The sequence below is a fragment of the Mucor mucedo genome, assembly GCF_025094135.1.
Source record: "Mucor mucedo strain NRRL 3635 chromosome Unknown EV154scaffold_25, whole genome shotgun sequence".
NCBI classification, from domain to species: domain Eukaryota; kingdom Fungi; phylum Mucoromycota; class Mucoromycetes; order Mucorales; family Mucoraceae; genus Mucor; species Mucor mucedo.
The window spans coordinates 25,886-42,030 of NW_026252309.1; the positions used below are offsets into that span (position 1 = coordinate 25,886).

Sequence of the window (16,145 nt, forward strand, 5' to 3'; positions counted from 1 at the left end):
ACTCAGCCAAAAATCACCAGCCGAACCAATGTAAGACACGAGCTTAAACGGAAGAGAGGAAACTAACTTCGATAAATAGACCTCTTATACCAACAATGAAAAAGAGAAAAATTCAGTTACCATTGAAACCTACCCAAAGCGTTGAGAAACAGACTTTGCTATTCATTGGAAATGCAAAAGGACAAATACAAATCATGTAAGTTGCGCCACACATTAAGGGTCAGTTTTTTTTAAAATGCATTAGTTTAAATGGGATTTTCCCAATTGGATCTGTAAATATCCATGAAGACAAACTTGATCCGATTGTATTAAACATATCTGTACCAGACGACATATCATCTGTTCAAGTTTTAACAAAATCTAGAAAAAAAGATAATCATTTTGTTCTTAATGTGGTTGATATAAATATTTTGGAGAATATGAAGGAGCAGATTCTAAGTATTTCCAAGATACAAACAGAACTAAACTACTTGCTAGACTACACAACCTTAAACTTAAGTGTTCTGGAAAGGCATCATGAGTCATACTGTAAAAGGACAATGAAAATAGCCACTAAAGCAGCAGATTATATGGAGCAGGAAAACGGTATGGACACACAGAAACTGATCATACAAAAATATAGACTAACAGCCGAGATAGATCAAGCGAATGCAATGCCCGAAGTAGAACTTACGGGAACATTAGCAATTGGCAGTGTAACAGAAAACTTGCGTCCTTATTTTGAAGAATTTTTGACAACACAGGTAAATAGAACAAATCAAATTCAGGGACCCGTGGTGGGAACCTTCTCTAATAATAAAACCTTTCCTTTATCGTCCATTCAGAATATAAAAATAATAGATGCAAACGTGACTTTTAGTTATCAGAATTCACTGAGATTGATATGTGAACATATTCTGCCAGCTTGTGAAAGGATGCAACTTGAACTTAGTAAACTAATGGGTTATAGTCTATGGTAAATAGAGAGAGAGGGAGAGAGAGGGATAGAGGTGTAGGCTAGTACCAAATGATTTAAAGAAAATGAATGGTAGGACGCAAAGATATGGTGACTTCTTAGAAACGGACTCCGTGCAGAGTTCCATCGATCATTTTTCCGACTTAATAGCACGCCTTCACGAATTTGCGAGTGACTTAAATCATTTGGCGACAACATTTCAAGCATTTATCAAATGGATCACTATGAGTAAATAAGACAACGGATGCATATGCTCATTTATAACTCATCGCCCTTCCCTTTTAGTCACTATAAAAGTATCTGATGATGATTCCTCTGTTGAGGCCCAAAACGAGTCTAGTTTATGTGAGGATCCCGAACTTGTATTAGAGTTTCTCAACAAGGATTTTATAAAAGATAGTCTATCCGAATATTTTGTCCCACAGACCCCCAAAAAAGGTACACAAAGCGAGGTTGTTACTTTCCCAGAAGAAAACTTTAATTCTCTTTTTTTTAAATCAGCCAACGTTGAAACTTTATCAGACCTATTGACCAAGGCGAAAGAGAGCTACTATAAGATGTTGAAAAAGCCATCTGATACCTTATCGGAGCAAATCGTTGTAACCTCAAAAGTGTTCTTTGTATTAAAAGGCATACTTCTGGACCAACAACCGAGAGATAATGTTATTTCTATAACAACGGTAAGTGCGCTAAACCAATCACAAAATGAACGCTAATCCTTTTTACTTCTATTATTGGAAGACTAAAGAGACTTATTATGCATTTTTACAACTAAACCCAGATCCAAAATGTAAGGTGATATATCATAATTACAATCACACAAACTTAAAAAAAAAAAAATACAGTGATTGTTTTACGGAAAGATTTTGCCAAAGATTCAGCATTCCAATATTCACTTTGTGACATACCAGATGGGGTCGTTACAGACATCGAATTTTTTGATGCTGAAGAATTAGGGCTTTGTCTACAAATTGATGAGGGTATGTAGAGTGTAAACTAAAAGACAGATGACTTTAACCTGTCCTTTTTTTTTTCTTAAAAAAAAAATAGATAATTCTAGAATCGAGACTCTATCAATCAACAAAATGAAATTCAAAACAATAGCGACTACAAAGTTAATAACAGAGAACCCAAAGGTAGACGTAACATAAATAACTACCATCTGCCGCTGACGTTTTTCCATAGATTGCACGATCGCATGCGTTGAATAAAATGAGGAATACAAAAATTGGCTGTAACGGTCGCCCAAAAAGACGAATCTTTTCTGTGGTTGGTTCAAATGGTCTTATAAAAATACTTGACATGGAGGATAATCAAGAAGAAGAGTAAAGTGATAATAAATTATTTTTTATTACATAATTTTTTTTTTTTTTGAAAAAAAGGAATAGAGAATATAGAGAATAGAAATAAATTACAAGGATGGTATAAAGAAATAGTAACAAGTGAGGGGTTTAATAAGGGGGAAAGAAAAATTAATCGCCACAATAAGAACCACTCATGGCACTTGACGTACGTTCAAGCTCCCATCTTTGTCGAAGCTCATCCATACTACTGCTACTATGTCGATGAGATACCTTTGCTTGAGATGCCCTGGTAGGTGTTTGTGATAAGCGGGCAAATACGTTATGACCCGTGGGTGTGCTTGCTCTGTCAACCATGGTGGATGCACTCACAAGGGGTGGTCGTTTGACGTTTTGCGCTTGTTGAGGAACTCTTTGGTATGACATACTAACTGTTGGCTCATGATCGTAATCTATATAGCTAGCAGTACTATTTGTTTGTGACATGGGGGATCCATTTGTACCCTTGAGTGACAGTTCTCTTAAAGAGGCGCGTCTTCTAGCTTGTTGCTGCTGAAGTAACTGGGGCTGTACAGGTGGTTGTTGGACCGAAGAAGATCTCTTTCTCAACGAGCTTTGTGTTGAGGAGATGGTGGGAGGACCTGCCACATTTCCGTATGAGTTTTGAGAAGAAGAATAATCAGATTGGAGAGAGGCTCTACGCAGATGACCACTATGGATGGAAGAAGTGGATGATTCGCGATCATTAGCATATCTGACAAACTCAGCAGGATTCACCATAGTCATGGGTATAGGTGACTCGGATCCTCCTACACGTTGTTGCCACGAGAGACGCTTTTGGATCATATTATAGAAACGATCTGGAGAAGGTGTTAAGTCACGAGCTGGGTAGCTACTGTTACTCACACGCAACACACCGCCCTTGTCAGTCAAAGTGGCAGGTGGTCGAACACCCGTGCTAGTGGGTGGACGAGTGGGTGACAACATCAAGTTATTAGCAGCATTAGTTGTAGTTGAAGTGTAGGTTGGTAAGGTAAGTGGAGAAGGTGGTGGCATAAGTCCTTCTGAATGCGTGCTACTTCTTCTTTCGTAACTTGAGGAGGAGACGGATGCTTCGTCTGGTGAATCGGCCAACATGAGTGATTCAGCCAACATAAAGTCAGGTTCTGGAGTACCGATCATACCTCTCAAACCGTCCTCGTAGATTTTATCGAAAATAGTATTTCCACTGTTCATAATATAATCTTCGATTTTGTTGTCCATATGCTCGGCTGACTTGCCTACGCCATTATTTTTATCCTCCAACTTTCTGATTCTACGCTCATTTTCGACAGTTGTAGCAATAGCAGCCCGTTTCATGACTATGAGTGTTCTACGCAAATCTTGAACTGTCTTTTCGAGATTCTGCATAGTCATTTGACGGTTACATTCACTCATACGAGCGTTGGAAATATCATCAACCAGGGCTTCTGTGATACTACGACATTCATCGGCCTCCAAAGTTTTTAACAGTTTAAGAGTGATGTCATATACCAACTCAGGAGCAGCATTAGATGGTACATTGAATTGTTCTTCAAATGCATCCATATCAGCCCACTCATCGCTTGCTGGGGGATCACTTACAATTTCATCAGCAAATGTAACCTTTCGCTTTTCTTGTAATCTACCACTACCACTATCAGGGGAATGTGCCGACAATTCATCTGCCTCACCTGCAGCTTCTGATTGTAAGGCTCTAATACGAGCGGATAAATATGAGATTTCCGCTTCGATCAAGTCAATACGTTCGTCGGCTAAATCGATAGCAAGCATATCCATGGGTTCACCGGTTAATTCAGCTGTATCTTTCTCTGCCATGAAAATACTCTTTCTTTCTTCTAAAAGTTCGATCTTTTCAGATGCAAGTCTCTCTCTTCTAAATAGAATTTGTTCCATTTCAACAATAGCTTGCTTTCCTTGAATGAATTGATATAACATCTTGTCGAGTAATTGCTTCTTACGCGATACACGCACATTAACGGGAATAGGATTCTTTCGCTTACGGACTTGATGGAAACCAGGGAGATTACGCATACCGCCACGGCGAGCTACAGCAGCAAAGTTTCCACCCATAATATGAGATACCTTACCTAAAAGATGATCATCAAGCACACCGCCTTCGCGGACAGCCTTCTTCAACATATCAGTTAACTGCTTCAATTGACTGGTATTTATTAAAATCTCTTTATCACGGCGTTTCAGGGTCAACTTTTGAGCTTCATGTTCGCGTTCAAGTCTTGATCTAGCATGATTCACCTCAGTATGTTGTCTCTGTAACTTTGAGATTTTTCTTTCTTGAACAGCCATTTGCTCACGAACACGTTCAGTTTCTTGCTTCATGCGCTTGATCATGCGTTTCTTTTCGACCTTGAGAGTTTCAACATTAACGCGAAGTGATCTCAATAACGATTCGTGTTGATTACGTGTAGATTGCATGTTCATGATTGTGCGAGAATAGTTACGTTTCAATTCATGAATTTCTAAAACAAGTTGCTTCATTTTGTTTTCATACACATGACGTGTTTCAATCAATTGCTGCTTTTCCTTCATTTGCATAGTTATATCAGCACGGTTGGGAGCGGATGCAAAATTTGATTTGGTTTTGGCCAAGGCATGATCGCGATCATTTTGAAGTTCAGTTAATTGAGAGTGTAACTGAGAAACCTTTTCGTCAAATTTGCGACGCATGAAGGAAAACTTGGTCTCTGATTTTTCAAGATGAGAAACAAGCTCTTCTTTAACACGAATATCAGATTGGATTTGATGAAGCATACGCACCATTTGAGGGTTTTGCTTTTCATGCGTAGCCACATTGATGAAATCATGGCGGTTGTTTATGGAAGAGTTCAATGACGACGAAGAAGAGTTATCATCATCATCAAAGGATTGTTTTGATTTTCTATGAGTAGTTGTAGATTTGTGATCCCAAGAAGGCACAGATAAAGCCTCAATCTCCATCATTAAATCCATATCACGATGTGAATCATCGACGGGTGAGGATGAGGAAGTGTAAACACCTTCGTCAGACTCAGATCTTTCAATCTGGCTAGTCTTTTCATACATTGCCTTCTCGGCCCTTTCGAAAGCTTCAAGTTCATCTTCCCAGGACTGTGCGGCTTCTTCCATTGGTTTGATCAGGTCAAGTACTTCCATACCCTTTTGAATCTCAGCTTTAGCCTTGGCAATACTTTGTTTGATTTCATCTTCATCGATGTCTTCATTAATGTATCCTTCGTCTTGATCATCTTCATCCGCATAGTTTCTAATTGGGTTACGTTTTTTACGTGAGGTTCTGAGACTAGAACTTTGAGAAGGAACGATTCTAACAGAACGTTTAGTTTTGCGGGCTGTGATCGACGATGTGACAGTGCTTGAACTAGCAGAAGAGGTTTTCGTTCTTTTACCGCGTTTTTGGTTTTGTTTGTTATTGCGACGTCGAGAAGATGTAGATAACGATTGATCAGGTTGGTAAAACGTTGTTCCCGAAAAGGACATGGGCGTAGTTCCTCCCATGGCCATAGCGGATTTAGTATTTTCAAGGAACGTTAGCTGATCACGGGTATCTGATAATTCATTGGTCAAATCTTGAATGGTCTTTTGATATTGTGCTACCAACGGATGTGTCTTGACCGGGTTTTGTGAAACGGGAACGGTTGCGTCACCATCGACTATATAAGAGCTTCGACGGCTTGTTGTCATGATAAAGTCACCCGCATCTCCGACCTCAGCGTGATCATTCATAAATTCACCTAAGTCGCGCTCCATGATCATGGTATCACGTTCGCTTGTGATTTGTATGATATTTGTAGCCATGTCTTGGATTCGGTTTTTTAATCGTGCTACTTCGGAACGTAAAGCACGGACTTCATCATCCCGTTGGTAGCTCGAGCCATAGAGGCTGCTGCTGTTGTTTGCACCCCGATTATGTGAAGTTCTATTATCACCGGCATTACCGGATGTGGCATCCGCCCTAACAGACGCTAGCTCGATTCTAAGGCGCGCTAATTGTGCACGTAACTGATTCACTTCAATCGATGATCCAGCGAAATCTTGATTAATTGTCACCCTGTTTTTAATATTACGAGCACGATTTGCATATTTTAAAGTGTTCAATGTTTCCATAAAATTAGAGTCGGACGGGGAGACACATGCCAGCATTAGAGTTTGACTATTTCCACCTAGCGAATCTTGTAATAGACGGGTCAATTTACTATCACGGTAAGGTACGTGTGAAGTACGACGAGCATCATCACCCAAAGCAGAGATTACATTGCCAAGAGCCAAAAGGCCAGAGTTGATAGAAATGCCTTCTCTTGCTCGATCTCCTTGAGCATTTGTACGTTTCAGCTATGGACAAAACAATAAATTTTAATATTGTTTTACAAATATTTGTTGTTTATATGCTTACTCTTTCAGAACCCGCTAAATCAACAAAATGAAATTTACTGGTGATTGATGGATCTTGGTCAGATTTTTGTTGTTTAAGGATCACTGAAAAAACGGCATGCGAACGGGAAGAGACAGTATTCATTTCAGTAGAACCAGTGGTACGACAGAGGGAGCCTTTAGCGAGAAACTGTATTAATTCATCAGGATCTTCACATTTTTCTTCTCGGACACCACTCCAGTAGATATTTCCTGCAATGTCTTCACGAATCGTGACTTCGACAGGCGCAGCAGCTGGTACACCACTTTTTCTTTTGTTGTGCTGATTTTGGGGGTTCAGTAAATCGATCAATTCTTCATTGTATAATTCTAGAAAAGATACGAAGACTTCATACTTGAAATCCTCATTGGCTTCGGATCTTTCTTGTAACTTTCGGAAAAGGTCGAGAATACAACGTGGCACAATACCTATCAAGTTGTACGAGACTATGAGAAAAAAAGGAGAGTGCACAGTTTATTTATTACCTTCGTGTTCGGGGTTTGTAGTACTTTCCAGTCCTGTACCCATACTGAAAGTCTTTCCGGATCCTGTTTGGCTAATGTTATTTATAAGTATCAATGATCATACTTTTTCTTAATTTTTTATTTTATTTTATTTTTTTCTTTGTTTACCCATAAGCTAGAATCGTGGCATTAAAACTAAAAAAGAAAAGAAACTGGCTTGGTTAAACACTGATTTTTTCTATTTTAAGCCCCCTGACATTGCTAATAGTTACCCTTCAACAAACTTTTCTAACAAAGGTGAAGCTGCTTTTTCATAGACTTGTTGCTGTTCCGAATTATTATCAAATACATAATCATATGTGAATGATTTATCAGTGCCAACTAGAATCTGCGGTTCGTTTGGAATAAATGTGATACATTCGGTACAATTTGTTAACTGTTCCTTTTGTGTTAGAGGTCTCACACGAAGACCAACTCTGTTGAATGAAGATGTGAGTTCGTAATGGCAAAAATAATAATAGATGATGATGATGCTAACCTCACTGCTGTTGATGTCATTACAACAAAATGAGTGTGCTGAAGTAACTTTTTATTATTATTTTTGTCAAAAGTTGTTGAAATATAATATCAAGCAACCCCTTTAAATATGTTTAAACAAAGAGTTAGATATTAAGAGTTAAAAAAAAAAGTAAAGATAAAAAGTGAGTATAATTGAAGGAAGAAAAAGGAGAAAAAAAGATGCCGAAAGAGTAACAAATGTTTTATTACACAAAACCTTGCGTTCTAAGTGACACACATTAAGCACCCACATATATTACAAAATGCAAGGTGATCACTAGAGCAATTCAGGTCATTTCGGATACGGAGCAACATTATTGATGTGCCGATTGAACTAAATGTCGGAAATGAATGACGATTTTAATTCCGGAAAAAAACTATTGGCCGTTAAATAAAACTGGCTTTAGTAAATACTGAGTTTTTAAATCATGGACAAGGTCTAGTGTCTGTCAAAATTACATATTAAAATAAATGGCATTCAATCCTCAAAAATTTGACATTGTAGATGCTCTATTTGCCCTTTTGATTTAGTTACCGCTTGGATGCATATACCCAAATTATCCTTGATCATTTGGAGAATAAATGATACGCCCCAAGGGGAAACATCAACGAGTTGAGGGGTCCATATTTGGGACATATTTGGCCATCATAATTTTGCTTTATATTAGGGGTCAACAGCTGTCTTCTATCAAGTTCAGCTTCTTATAACATATGCCCGAGTCATTAATCACGTTTGAAGCATGGGGCTAAACCAATTAAGTTTCCCGCACTAAAGTGATCCCAACAGCAACGTATATCTGATTGTTTCACAAAATTATATATTTTACACAGATAAGCGATACCAAACCTGGGGAAGCTGCTAAAATTAAACATAAAAATTAACACGACAAACATTTTTATAAGGGGGAAGACAGCGTTAGACCAAAAAGGTAACTAGTACATTTTTATAATTAATACAACAACACAACAATGGCAAGTTTACACTTATTTTAAGTAGTTATGTTACCCTATAAAATTATGATTATGTTTGAGTAATGCTAGTATAAATCCCTTAAAATTTCTTGCAATACCTCTATATAAATCCCTTTTTTAAGTAAAATCTAGCCTTAATTGAAAAAAAGGGGACGTAGCTTGTTGGTGTAATGAGGAATATCTCAAAAAGAATGTTCAAGTGATGCTCTCTGGATTAGGCTATCAGAGCGTGCTTATACTAAAAACCAATGCACAGAAGTACATCATAATTTAGCATTGAAAGATTCATAATAAAAGATGCACTGAGATATATAATAGCAAAAAAACATATCCCAATTAAATGTTGAAGGAAAGCCTTTTACATCTTGCATATCGTTCGAGTGCATGTAGATATTGTGGAACATACGTCAGCTGCGGCAGAATAATATGATACCACTGTCAAGATTCAGAAGAAACTTTTATAAAACGTCTGATATGCAATGTGCATCGATGCGGGATTGTTCAGATATCCCTTGGAACAATCTTGCTTTACTTCCCCCCAAAAATAAATAGTATATATCTTTTCCATGACAATCTGTCAAACCCAAAAGTGCAAAGTGTTGTATATATCCATACAAAAATTAAATCAGGGTCATTCATGTTAAAACCAAGCTGTATGCACACTTAGATTATTGAAAAAAGGGCATGGTCTCACCAGTTAGTTTTACTTAAAATAATAACAAACAACATATCCAACTTTTGTTCTAGAATAGTATTTTGCATCAACGTATTACTCTTAAAATACATGTGTCATGTATTTGTTACATTTTAATCTTGTTTCCCGGATACTTGATTTTGACCAGATGACTCGAGGTGGTGATGCCCTACTAGGGTTTATATATAAACTCGAGAGGTAACATCATCTCATAGTTGGTATATATAATTATTTTATAAAATGACTATAGGTATTATTGATATGCTTCTGGTCAATTTCCGAAAATAAGGATTTATTCTATATATCCAACTGGATTGTTTACGATAAATATTTTCTTGCCTAGTTTTACTCTCTATTGTCAGATTCATAAAAATTAAAATTAATGCACTTACAACAGTTGCAAGGTCATTCATTAAACTGATTAATGTTGCCGCCGTACTTTTTAAGACCGTCGATACGACCTAATCATTTTTGCCTATTTACTGAGTTTTTGTTAGCAACTTCCCCAGAATATCTAGCTCCATTATTTCCTAACTACTCTTTGATACTTTTCAGGTCTTTTGAGTTTATAGTAACGACTTTGGTGTTCCAAGAACATGTTTATTCATCTATAATGTACCGCCTTATCATACATTAGGAGCAAATGACTCAGGGCAGCTGATCAAACCCATAAACACTTATACTTAGACCCGTTAAGACCAATTATACTCGGAAACGCCAATGGATATGAAGTAACGTCTTTTTATTAAACTAGTTAAAACTGACTACTGCATTTTCGTTTCGTCTGTACAAGGTTTCACCGGGAAATGCATGAAAAGCACTTCAAACGGCGCGTATTGTTACATCAAGCCTAAGTACCTGACGCGATACTGGCTGCCACATGTACTAGATTGACATTATACTATAATTTTGATTCTATCAAATATGTCGATTTTGTCATTATTATCCATTTATTCACCTAGAAGAAAAGAGATTTTTATAATCAGACCCTTGAATTCATTTAAAAGTTTTACAGAAACCCGTAAGTGTTATAACTTTTAAGCAGCGTTAGCTATGCATATGAATATGATATATGAGAAAGAAGAGTTATGCACTTTTGTACGGGTAAACTCCACTTCTTGGTACTTTCAATTTAACACCCACCATTTCGTATAATCTATGGCCTCGCTTTTTTTTGGTTTGTTCCAATTTTGCAATTCTTGTTATGCAAAACTGAGGACTCAAATTGAGCTGCAATTTATATATCAAATGGCAAAAGGCATACTTGTATTCTAGCCTACTTTTTCAAGAAAAACATATCCATTATGGCAGACGTTATCCCACTTCGCAAGATCATCTAACAAGATACTCTTACTGTTTTTAGTTACAGAATGACCAGCAAAAAAAAAAAAAATTGACACTACAACTGTATACTTTCGTTATAAATTAAGCGTGCTAATTCTTTTAATAAATGAGAATAGAGGATGCTTTATATCCAGACATATATAGTCTAACATCAGCTGTCTTCATAAAAGATTTCATTTTAGATTATGGACGTGGTAAAAAAGTTAAAGGTTCGGCCAATGGTTTGACAAACTCGGACGAATTATCCTTTATAATACTAAGGATATTATCTTCGGTCAGTTGGACAAAACTGATGGAGCTTTCAAACAAAATTGAGAATGTAAGATTAGTAACAAATGTTTTGCCCTGTTTCAAGTTACAATTTTCAGCCCGACTCTGTACCACCATTCAGTCTTAAACCCGCCTCCAATTTAGAAATCAGGTTGGTTTTTATACTTCTGAACTGTATTGGTTCCCAAACAGCGTAATTGTACGGGCTAAAATGACTAGTAATCACAGTTCAAGACTTAATGCCACAGTTATAAACATACATTCACCAGACAATCAAACGCATTCCCCTGAACTGGACTCTCAGCGCCGACCCTCTGCAAATTCTAATGCCACCCGTCAAGCGCCCTCAAAGCCTTCACCAAAGGTTGAAGAGTACAGGAAGATGATTCAGCATATCATAAACAAAATACTTAAACGAAAACGGCCCCCTACTGCACTTTTCCATCTGAGCGAATACTGCAGAACGACTGAAGTAACCGATCAATTTGACAATGATGACACGATTGATCTTTTGATTCAATTAAGGTCCGCTTTATTGGTATGCCATAATGTCGGTTTGAGTGGACAAGTCTTAATGCAAGGGTGAGATGCTTTTCAAATGAAGCGAAACCTGAAAATAGCTAAAATTTCCTTTATCTGTAGTGAACGCACACCAACGGCTTCTCCCGTTTCCTCGAGGACAAACTCGCCTGCACACTCACCGAGATTAGGTAGCCCGTCCCGATCAGCCGAAGGTGTTTCTTCCGCTTCGCCAAATTTAGTATCTAAGATCGAAAAAAAGACCGACTTCGAGACGATACTACATGTCCTGAGTGACTTAGTACTAAATGACAGCCGATTTAAAACAGCAAACCCAAAGCCATCTCGACCACCCTTTACAATGCAGACAATATTGATTGATATCGCTTTATTACTAGTCCAAATTCGGGATGATTCAGCTGGGTTATATCACATTGGATCTGTATTTTTACCCGCGTTCGAAGCTTTTTCAAATGGTACTTTGCTAGGAAAACTTCTTTCACTGTACTTGGATAATTTGTTACCCAAGTTAATGAAGTGTAAAGACGAGACAAAGTCTCAAGCCGAACATAAAACCCTCCCCAAAACTGATAACAGTAAGTTAATATAGTCGTTTATTGTCGTATTGGTTTATCTGAGCCATTATTGTGTAGAATCTCATCTTATACCACCATTAACGCAAAATACACCCACCATTAATATCCAAAGCCCTGAACCTGAATCCAGCACTGTACCTTTAAAATTGTCTCAGCTTACCATTGATACAAGACCTTACTCGGCAGACGTTATTAACCCGTCTTCACCACTTTCACCGCCTGCTCTTAGTACGCATAGTAGTATGCAAGGTCAGACGATCGACAATTACCATGCGTATGCTTTATTCACCCCACTCTTGTTTTTTATGATCCAATATTTGGATCCCTACTTGGCAGCACAACCTAACAAAAGTCAGCAAGAAAATCTCACGCATACCCTCACAAGCCAAGCCAATTCGATCCACAACTTCCATCGAGCTCTTTCTTTCATGATGAGTTGTAAGCCTGATCTTTATCTCGACATCCTTCAAGTCATTTCCCATAGCACTCCTGAAGTCAAATTCAGAGCATGTCAAATTTTAATGTATTACTATTTTGAAAGTGTAGGCCATATAACGGTGGCAGATCCATTACCCTTATTGGGGACACGGGAAGAACTTGAAGTTCTGGATCAAAGACGTGAGCAACAGGAATTTGAAGAAAACCGCCAAAACCCACAGAAGCATCACCCTATGAATCTGGCAAGACAGCAGAGTGTTGCGGACTCTTTGGCTGAAAATCTAGTCGAGGATGATCATGTTTGGTATCCCCATATCTTTGAACGTGAACACCAAGTCAATTCATTGCATACAGACAGCCCAATTAAACCTAACGATACTGCAAACATATCTGTAGCAAATGATGATACAAACGAGATTTACTGCAGGGAGTGCTTTAAGACTATAAAAGGATTTGGACTAAGATGCTTTCAGTGCAAAGATAGTATCCATTATAACTGTTCAAGCGCTGTTACGGATATGAAGGACCAGGGAATCATGTTTTACGTAAAGACTGGTGGTATACAAAAACTACTAACCCCCCAATTTTGTCCTATCCCTTCACAACCTCGTTTCCGTGATATGGTTAATCGCGGTATATTGGGTTGGACAGCTAAATCAAATTCAACTAAAGTTTGCTTACTTGGACATACATTCAATCTTGTTAATTTGTATACTGTCATGATATGTGCCTGTTGTGGATTACCGTTATGGGGTATTTCTCAACAAGGATATAAATGTACTGATTGCAACAGATTTGTTCATCCTCATTGTATTGCTGAGGCTGAAGAACTGAATAGTTTTTCAGACTTGAAATGTCGAAAAAAACCCACTTTACAGCAATTTCAGGCTTGTGTCCCTTACCAGCCATTATTGGAAAGTGATATCCAAATTTCTGAAACTGATTTGGCCAAAAACTTATCAGAATTCTACGGCGATGCTTTACCTCTCAACGAAGAATCTTTAGAGGGCAGGGGGTTTGAAGAAGTCAGTACTATATTGAACACATTAATGCTTCAAGAAAATATTTTGCACAATGGCGTAGCAGCTGGCTGTATCCTAATTATTCGTGACACGAGCGATCCATTGTCTTTCTCACCTGTGCACCAACATTATGATGGCAGTATATCACCCCAAAAGTCTTCGGGTTCAAAATGGGAGGAAAAGTTACCCCATTGTAGAATGCTTGCAAAATCTACCAGTCTTTGTAAAGCTTATCTAAGCTCTGGAAAATGCAAAGGATCCACCTTTTTTGACGATTTCTATAATAATCAACTTCGCGACTCCGATGATTGTATCTTAAGCAAAGAAGAATATTTGGGTCATCTTAGTGCTATGATGAAATGCCTAAAAACCTCATTTGCTAATAATAATTTTGCAGCAACCGCTATTCCATCTATTAGCACTGACAAGAGGCGATCCGCTGGAGACTCACGTGGATTTCTACAAGTTTCACCTAACCCTTTTACAGCTTGGGATGACGAAGAGGATGATTTTACCGAAGGAAATGTGCCTAACGAGCATTTGGACCGATCTATTATCTTATCATGGGTTATGACAAATTTGAATTTCAAGAGTCGAAAAGCTGCTGAAATCATACTACAACACATGCGCAATCTAGGTCTTTTCGAAAGATTTGACGCATCGCCCATTTTGTTCAATTCGGATGCGACTAAACAGGAAGATAAGGTCGTTCAATGTATCTTCCCTGTCCCCTATGCTATTGATTGTTCGGCCAATGTCGAATCTTTAATTAACTCCATTGATGCCTCTTTACAAGATGTAGATTTATCTATAAACGAATGTGGTTTGTCACTGCTAACAAGACGCTGTTCTCCAGATCCTTTTATGTCAAGTTATACAACCGAGCGATTGGTCCATGCAATCGTTTCTTGGACATTTGATGAAGATGAGCGACTGTTAGCACTTCATGCTGAGTTAACATCGGGGAACAAAAGCTCAAGCCATCAACATAAAAAGCAGCATAATAGACGAGTCCAGGCTGCATTACTAGCGCGTATAAAAGGCGACCATAACGTAACTGGTGATCGTCAACAGCAAAATGCCTACATTCGTAACAAAACAGGCGGTGTTAGCAGTGGGGCTAGTAGTAATTATGTTACAATTAGAGCAGCTTTAAGAGATCGATATGTTGTAAGCTGGATGAAAAAAGTACATGATATGGACATCGCAGCTTATACGGACATGCTATTCAATGCCATGGATAGCATAATTGATAACAACCGTGAGGATTGTGCTGTACCAAATTGGGAGGAACCCAACGATACAAAAGTATATGGTGCGAATAATACAAGGGAAAATGGTTTATTAATTATCATTTACAATTAGAAACACGTTATGCAAAAATACGAGCAGTTCATTAGCTATATTATGAAGCTCAAGACAAATAACTTAACATTCTCTTCCACTGATTCTTTGATTCAAAAGTGGCTTGATACAACTTATACTGAGTTTAGTGTTCTGGGAATACTGGAAGTAAGACATATTTATTACCTTACGATGGTTATAATACTAATGTTATCGTTAGGAGAAAGAACCTGTAGACATCCGTCATTTGGTAAAACTGTGCTCGTCTAGAAGTTCTTCTAAACCATTGGGGTTACAAAATTCTATAGGAGAATCAACACATCCTATGGAGATGATCATCGCACAATTCAATACAGGAGATAAAGAAAGCATTGATCGTGGTATGCGTTGGCTGTCACTTATCACGCATTCCGGGTAAATATAGTTCATATTTTTATAACAGTGCAAGTTTTTAACGCATTCACAGCACTGGTATTCCAGCTAATTCTTTAGCTCAGATCGCGAGATTAATTGTTGCAGCACGTACACCACTGTCCATAGTAGCAGAATTTATCAAACTTGTTTGGTTTCAAGCTGTCAACATTACAAATGTCGCTACCCCTCGTGCAGCAGTAATCGATGTTATTGGTTATTTAAACGAGATTTCTATGGAAACTTTGAATGACCACAATGAAAACCAAGCATTATCTGAAAAAAGCCTGACCAGTGCACAGACGTTTATAAAATATTCTGCCGCCCTTGCTTGCTATGCATATAGTTGTCCTCTGGATAATATTAATGACCTCGATATTGTGCCTCATACTGGAAATCATGTCTCTCAAATAACGTAAGTAGGAATTTCAATTACTGAAGAGGGAAACTACTGAAGTTGAAACTTAGACAAAACAAAAGATCGACCCTTCCCGTTGAAAACTCGCCTTTACATGCGGATGAGAATACACCTCTTATAAAGTGTATGCTAGTATATTTGCAGTATGATCAGTTAAATGTACGTGAAGATGTCGTTAAACTATTTTATGCACTGTCACATTGGGGATATGGCATCGAAAATAAGGATGAATTTATTAAACAATGCATGCCACAATTAGTATCTTCGTAAGTATTTTTTAGAATTTTAATTTTACTTCATTCTTATACCATTTTAAATTTAGTGTTTGGGAATTGCTCACCCCTGCTTACGATTATTTCAGTACCACTAATCTA

The 16,145-nt window shown here is 37.8% G+C and overlaps 3 protein-coding genes across 3 annotated transcripts; 2 read left to right on the forward strand and 1 right to left on the reverse strand.

The window, feature by feature from the left end:
• Positions 1 to 653: 653 nt before the first annotated feature.
• On the forward strand, positions 654 to 2,293 carry EV154DRAFT_583158 (anaphase-promoting complex, cyclosome, subunit 4-domain-containing protein; the record flags this gene model as incomplete). The annotated part of the gene is made up of 9 exons (XM_051606699.1): positions 654 to 743; positions 825 to 955; positions 1,032 to 1,183; positions 1,241 to 1,393; positions 1,457 to 1,635; positions 1,697 to 1,745; positions 1,831 to 1,935; positions 2,006 to 2,091; positions 2,141 to 2,293. 9 exons carry the CDS (start codon positions 654 to 656, stop codon positions 2,282 to 2,284), a joined length of 1,089 nt encoding a protein of 362 aa, XP_051459755.1. The 3' UTR covers positions 2,285 to 2,293.
• A 134-nt stretch (positions 2,294 to 2,427) lies between these two features.
• On the reverse strand, positions 2,428 to 7,743 carry EV154DRAFT_561346 (uncharacterized protein; the record flags this gene model as incomplete). The annotated part of the gene is made up of 6 exons (XM_051605666.1): positions 2,428 to 6,642; positions 6,704 to 7,149; positions 7,207 to 7,277; positions 7,354 to 7,380; positions 7,458 to 7,661; positions 7,724 to 7,743. 6 exons carry the CDS (start codon positions 7,741 to 7,743, stop codon positions 2,428 to 2,430), a joined length of 4,983 nt encoding a protein of 1,660 aa, XP_051459756.1.
• Positions 7,744 to 11,234: 3,491 nt separating this feature from the next.
• On the forward strand, positions 11,235 to 15,772 carry EV154DRAFT_416900 (uncharacterized protein; the record flags this gene model as incomplete). Its single annotated transcript, XM_051595760.1, has 8 exons — positions 11,235 to 11,583; positions 11,734 to 12,138; positions 12,196 to 13,702; positions 13,739 to 14,906; positions 14,964 to 14,989; positions 15,087 to 15,090; positions 15,163 to 15,356; positions 15,409 to 15,772. The coding sequence occupies 8 exons, from the start codon at positions 11,235 to 11,237 to the stop codon at positions 15,770 to 15,772; spliced, it is 4,017 nt and encodes a 1,338-aa protein (XP_051459757.1).
• Positions 15,773 to 16,145: the final 373 nt, after the last annotated feature.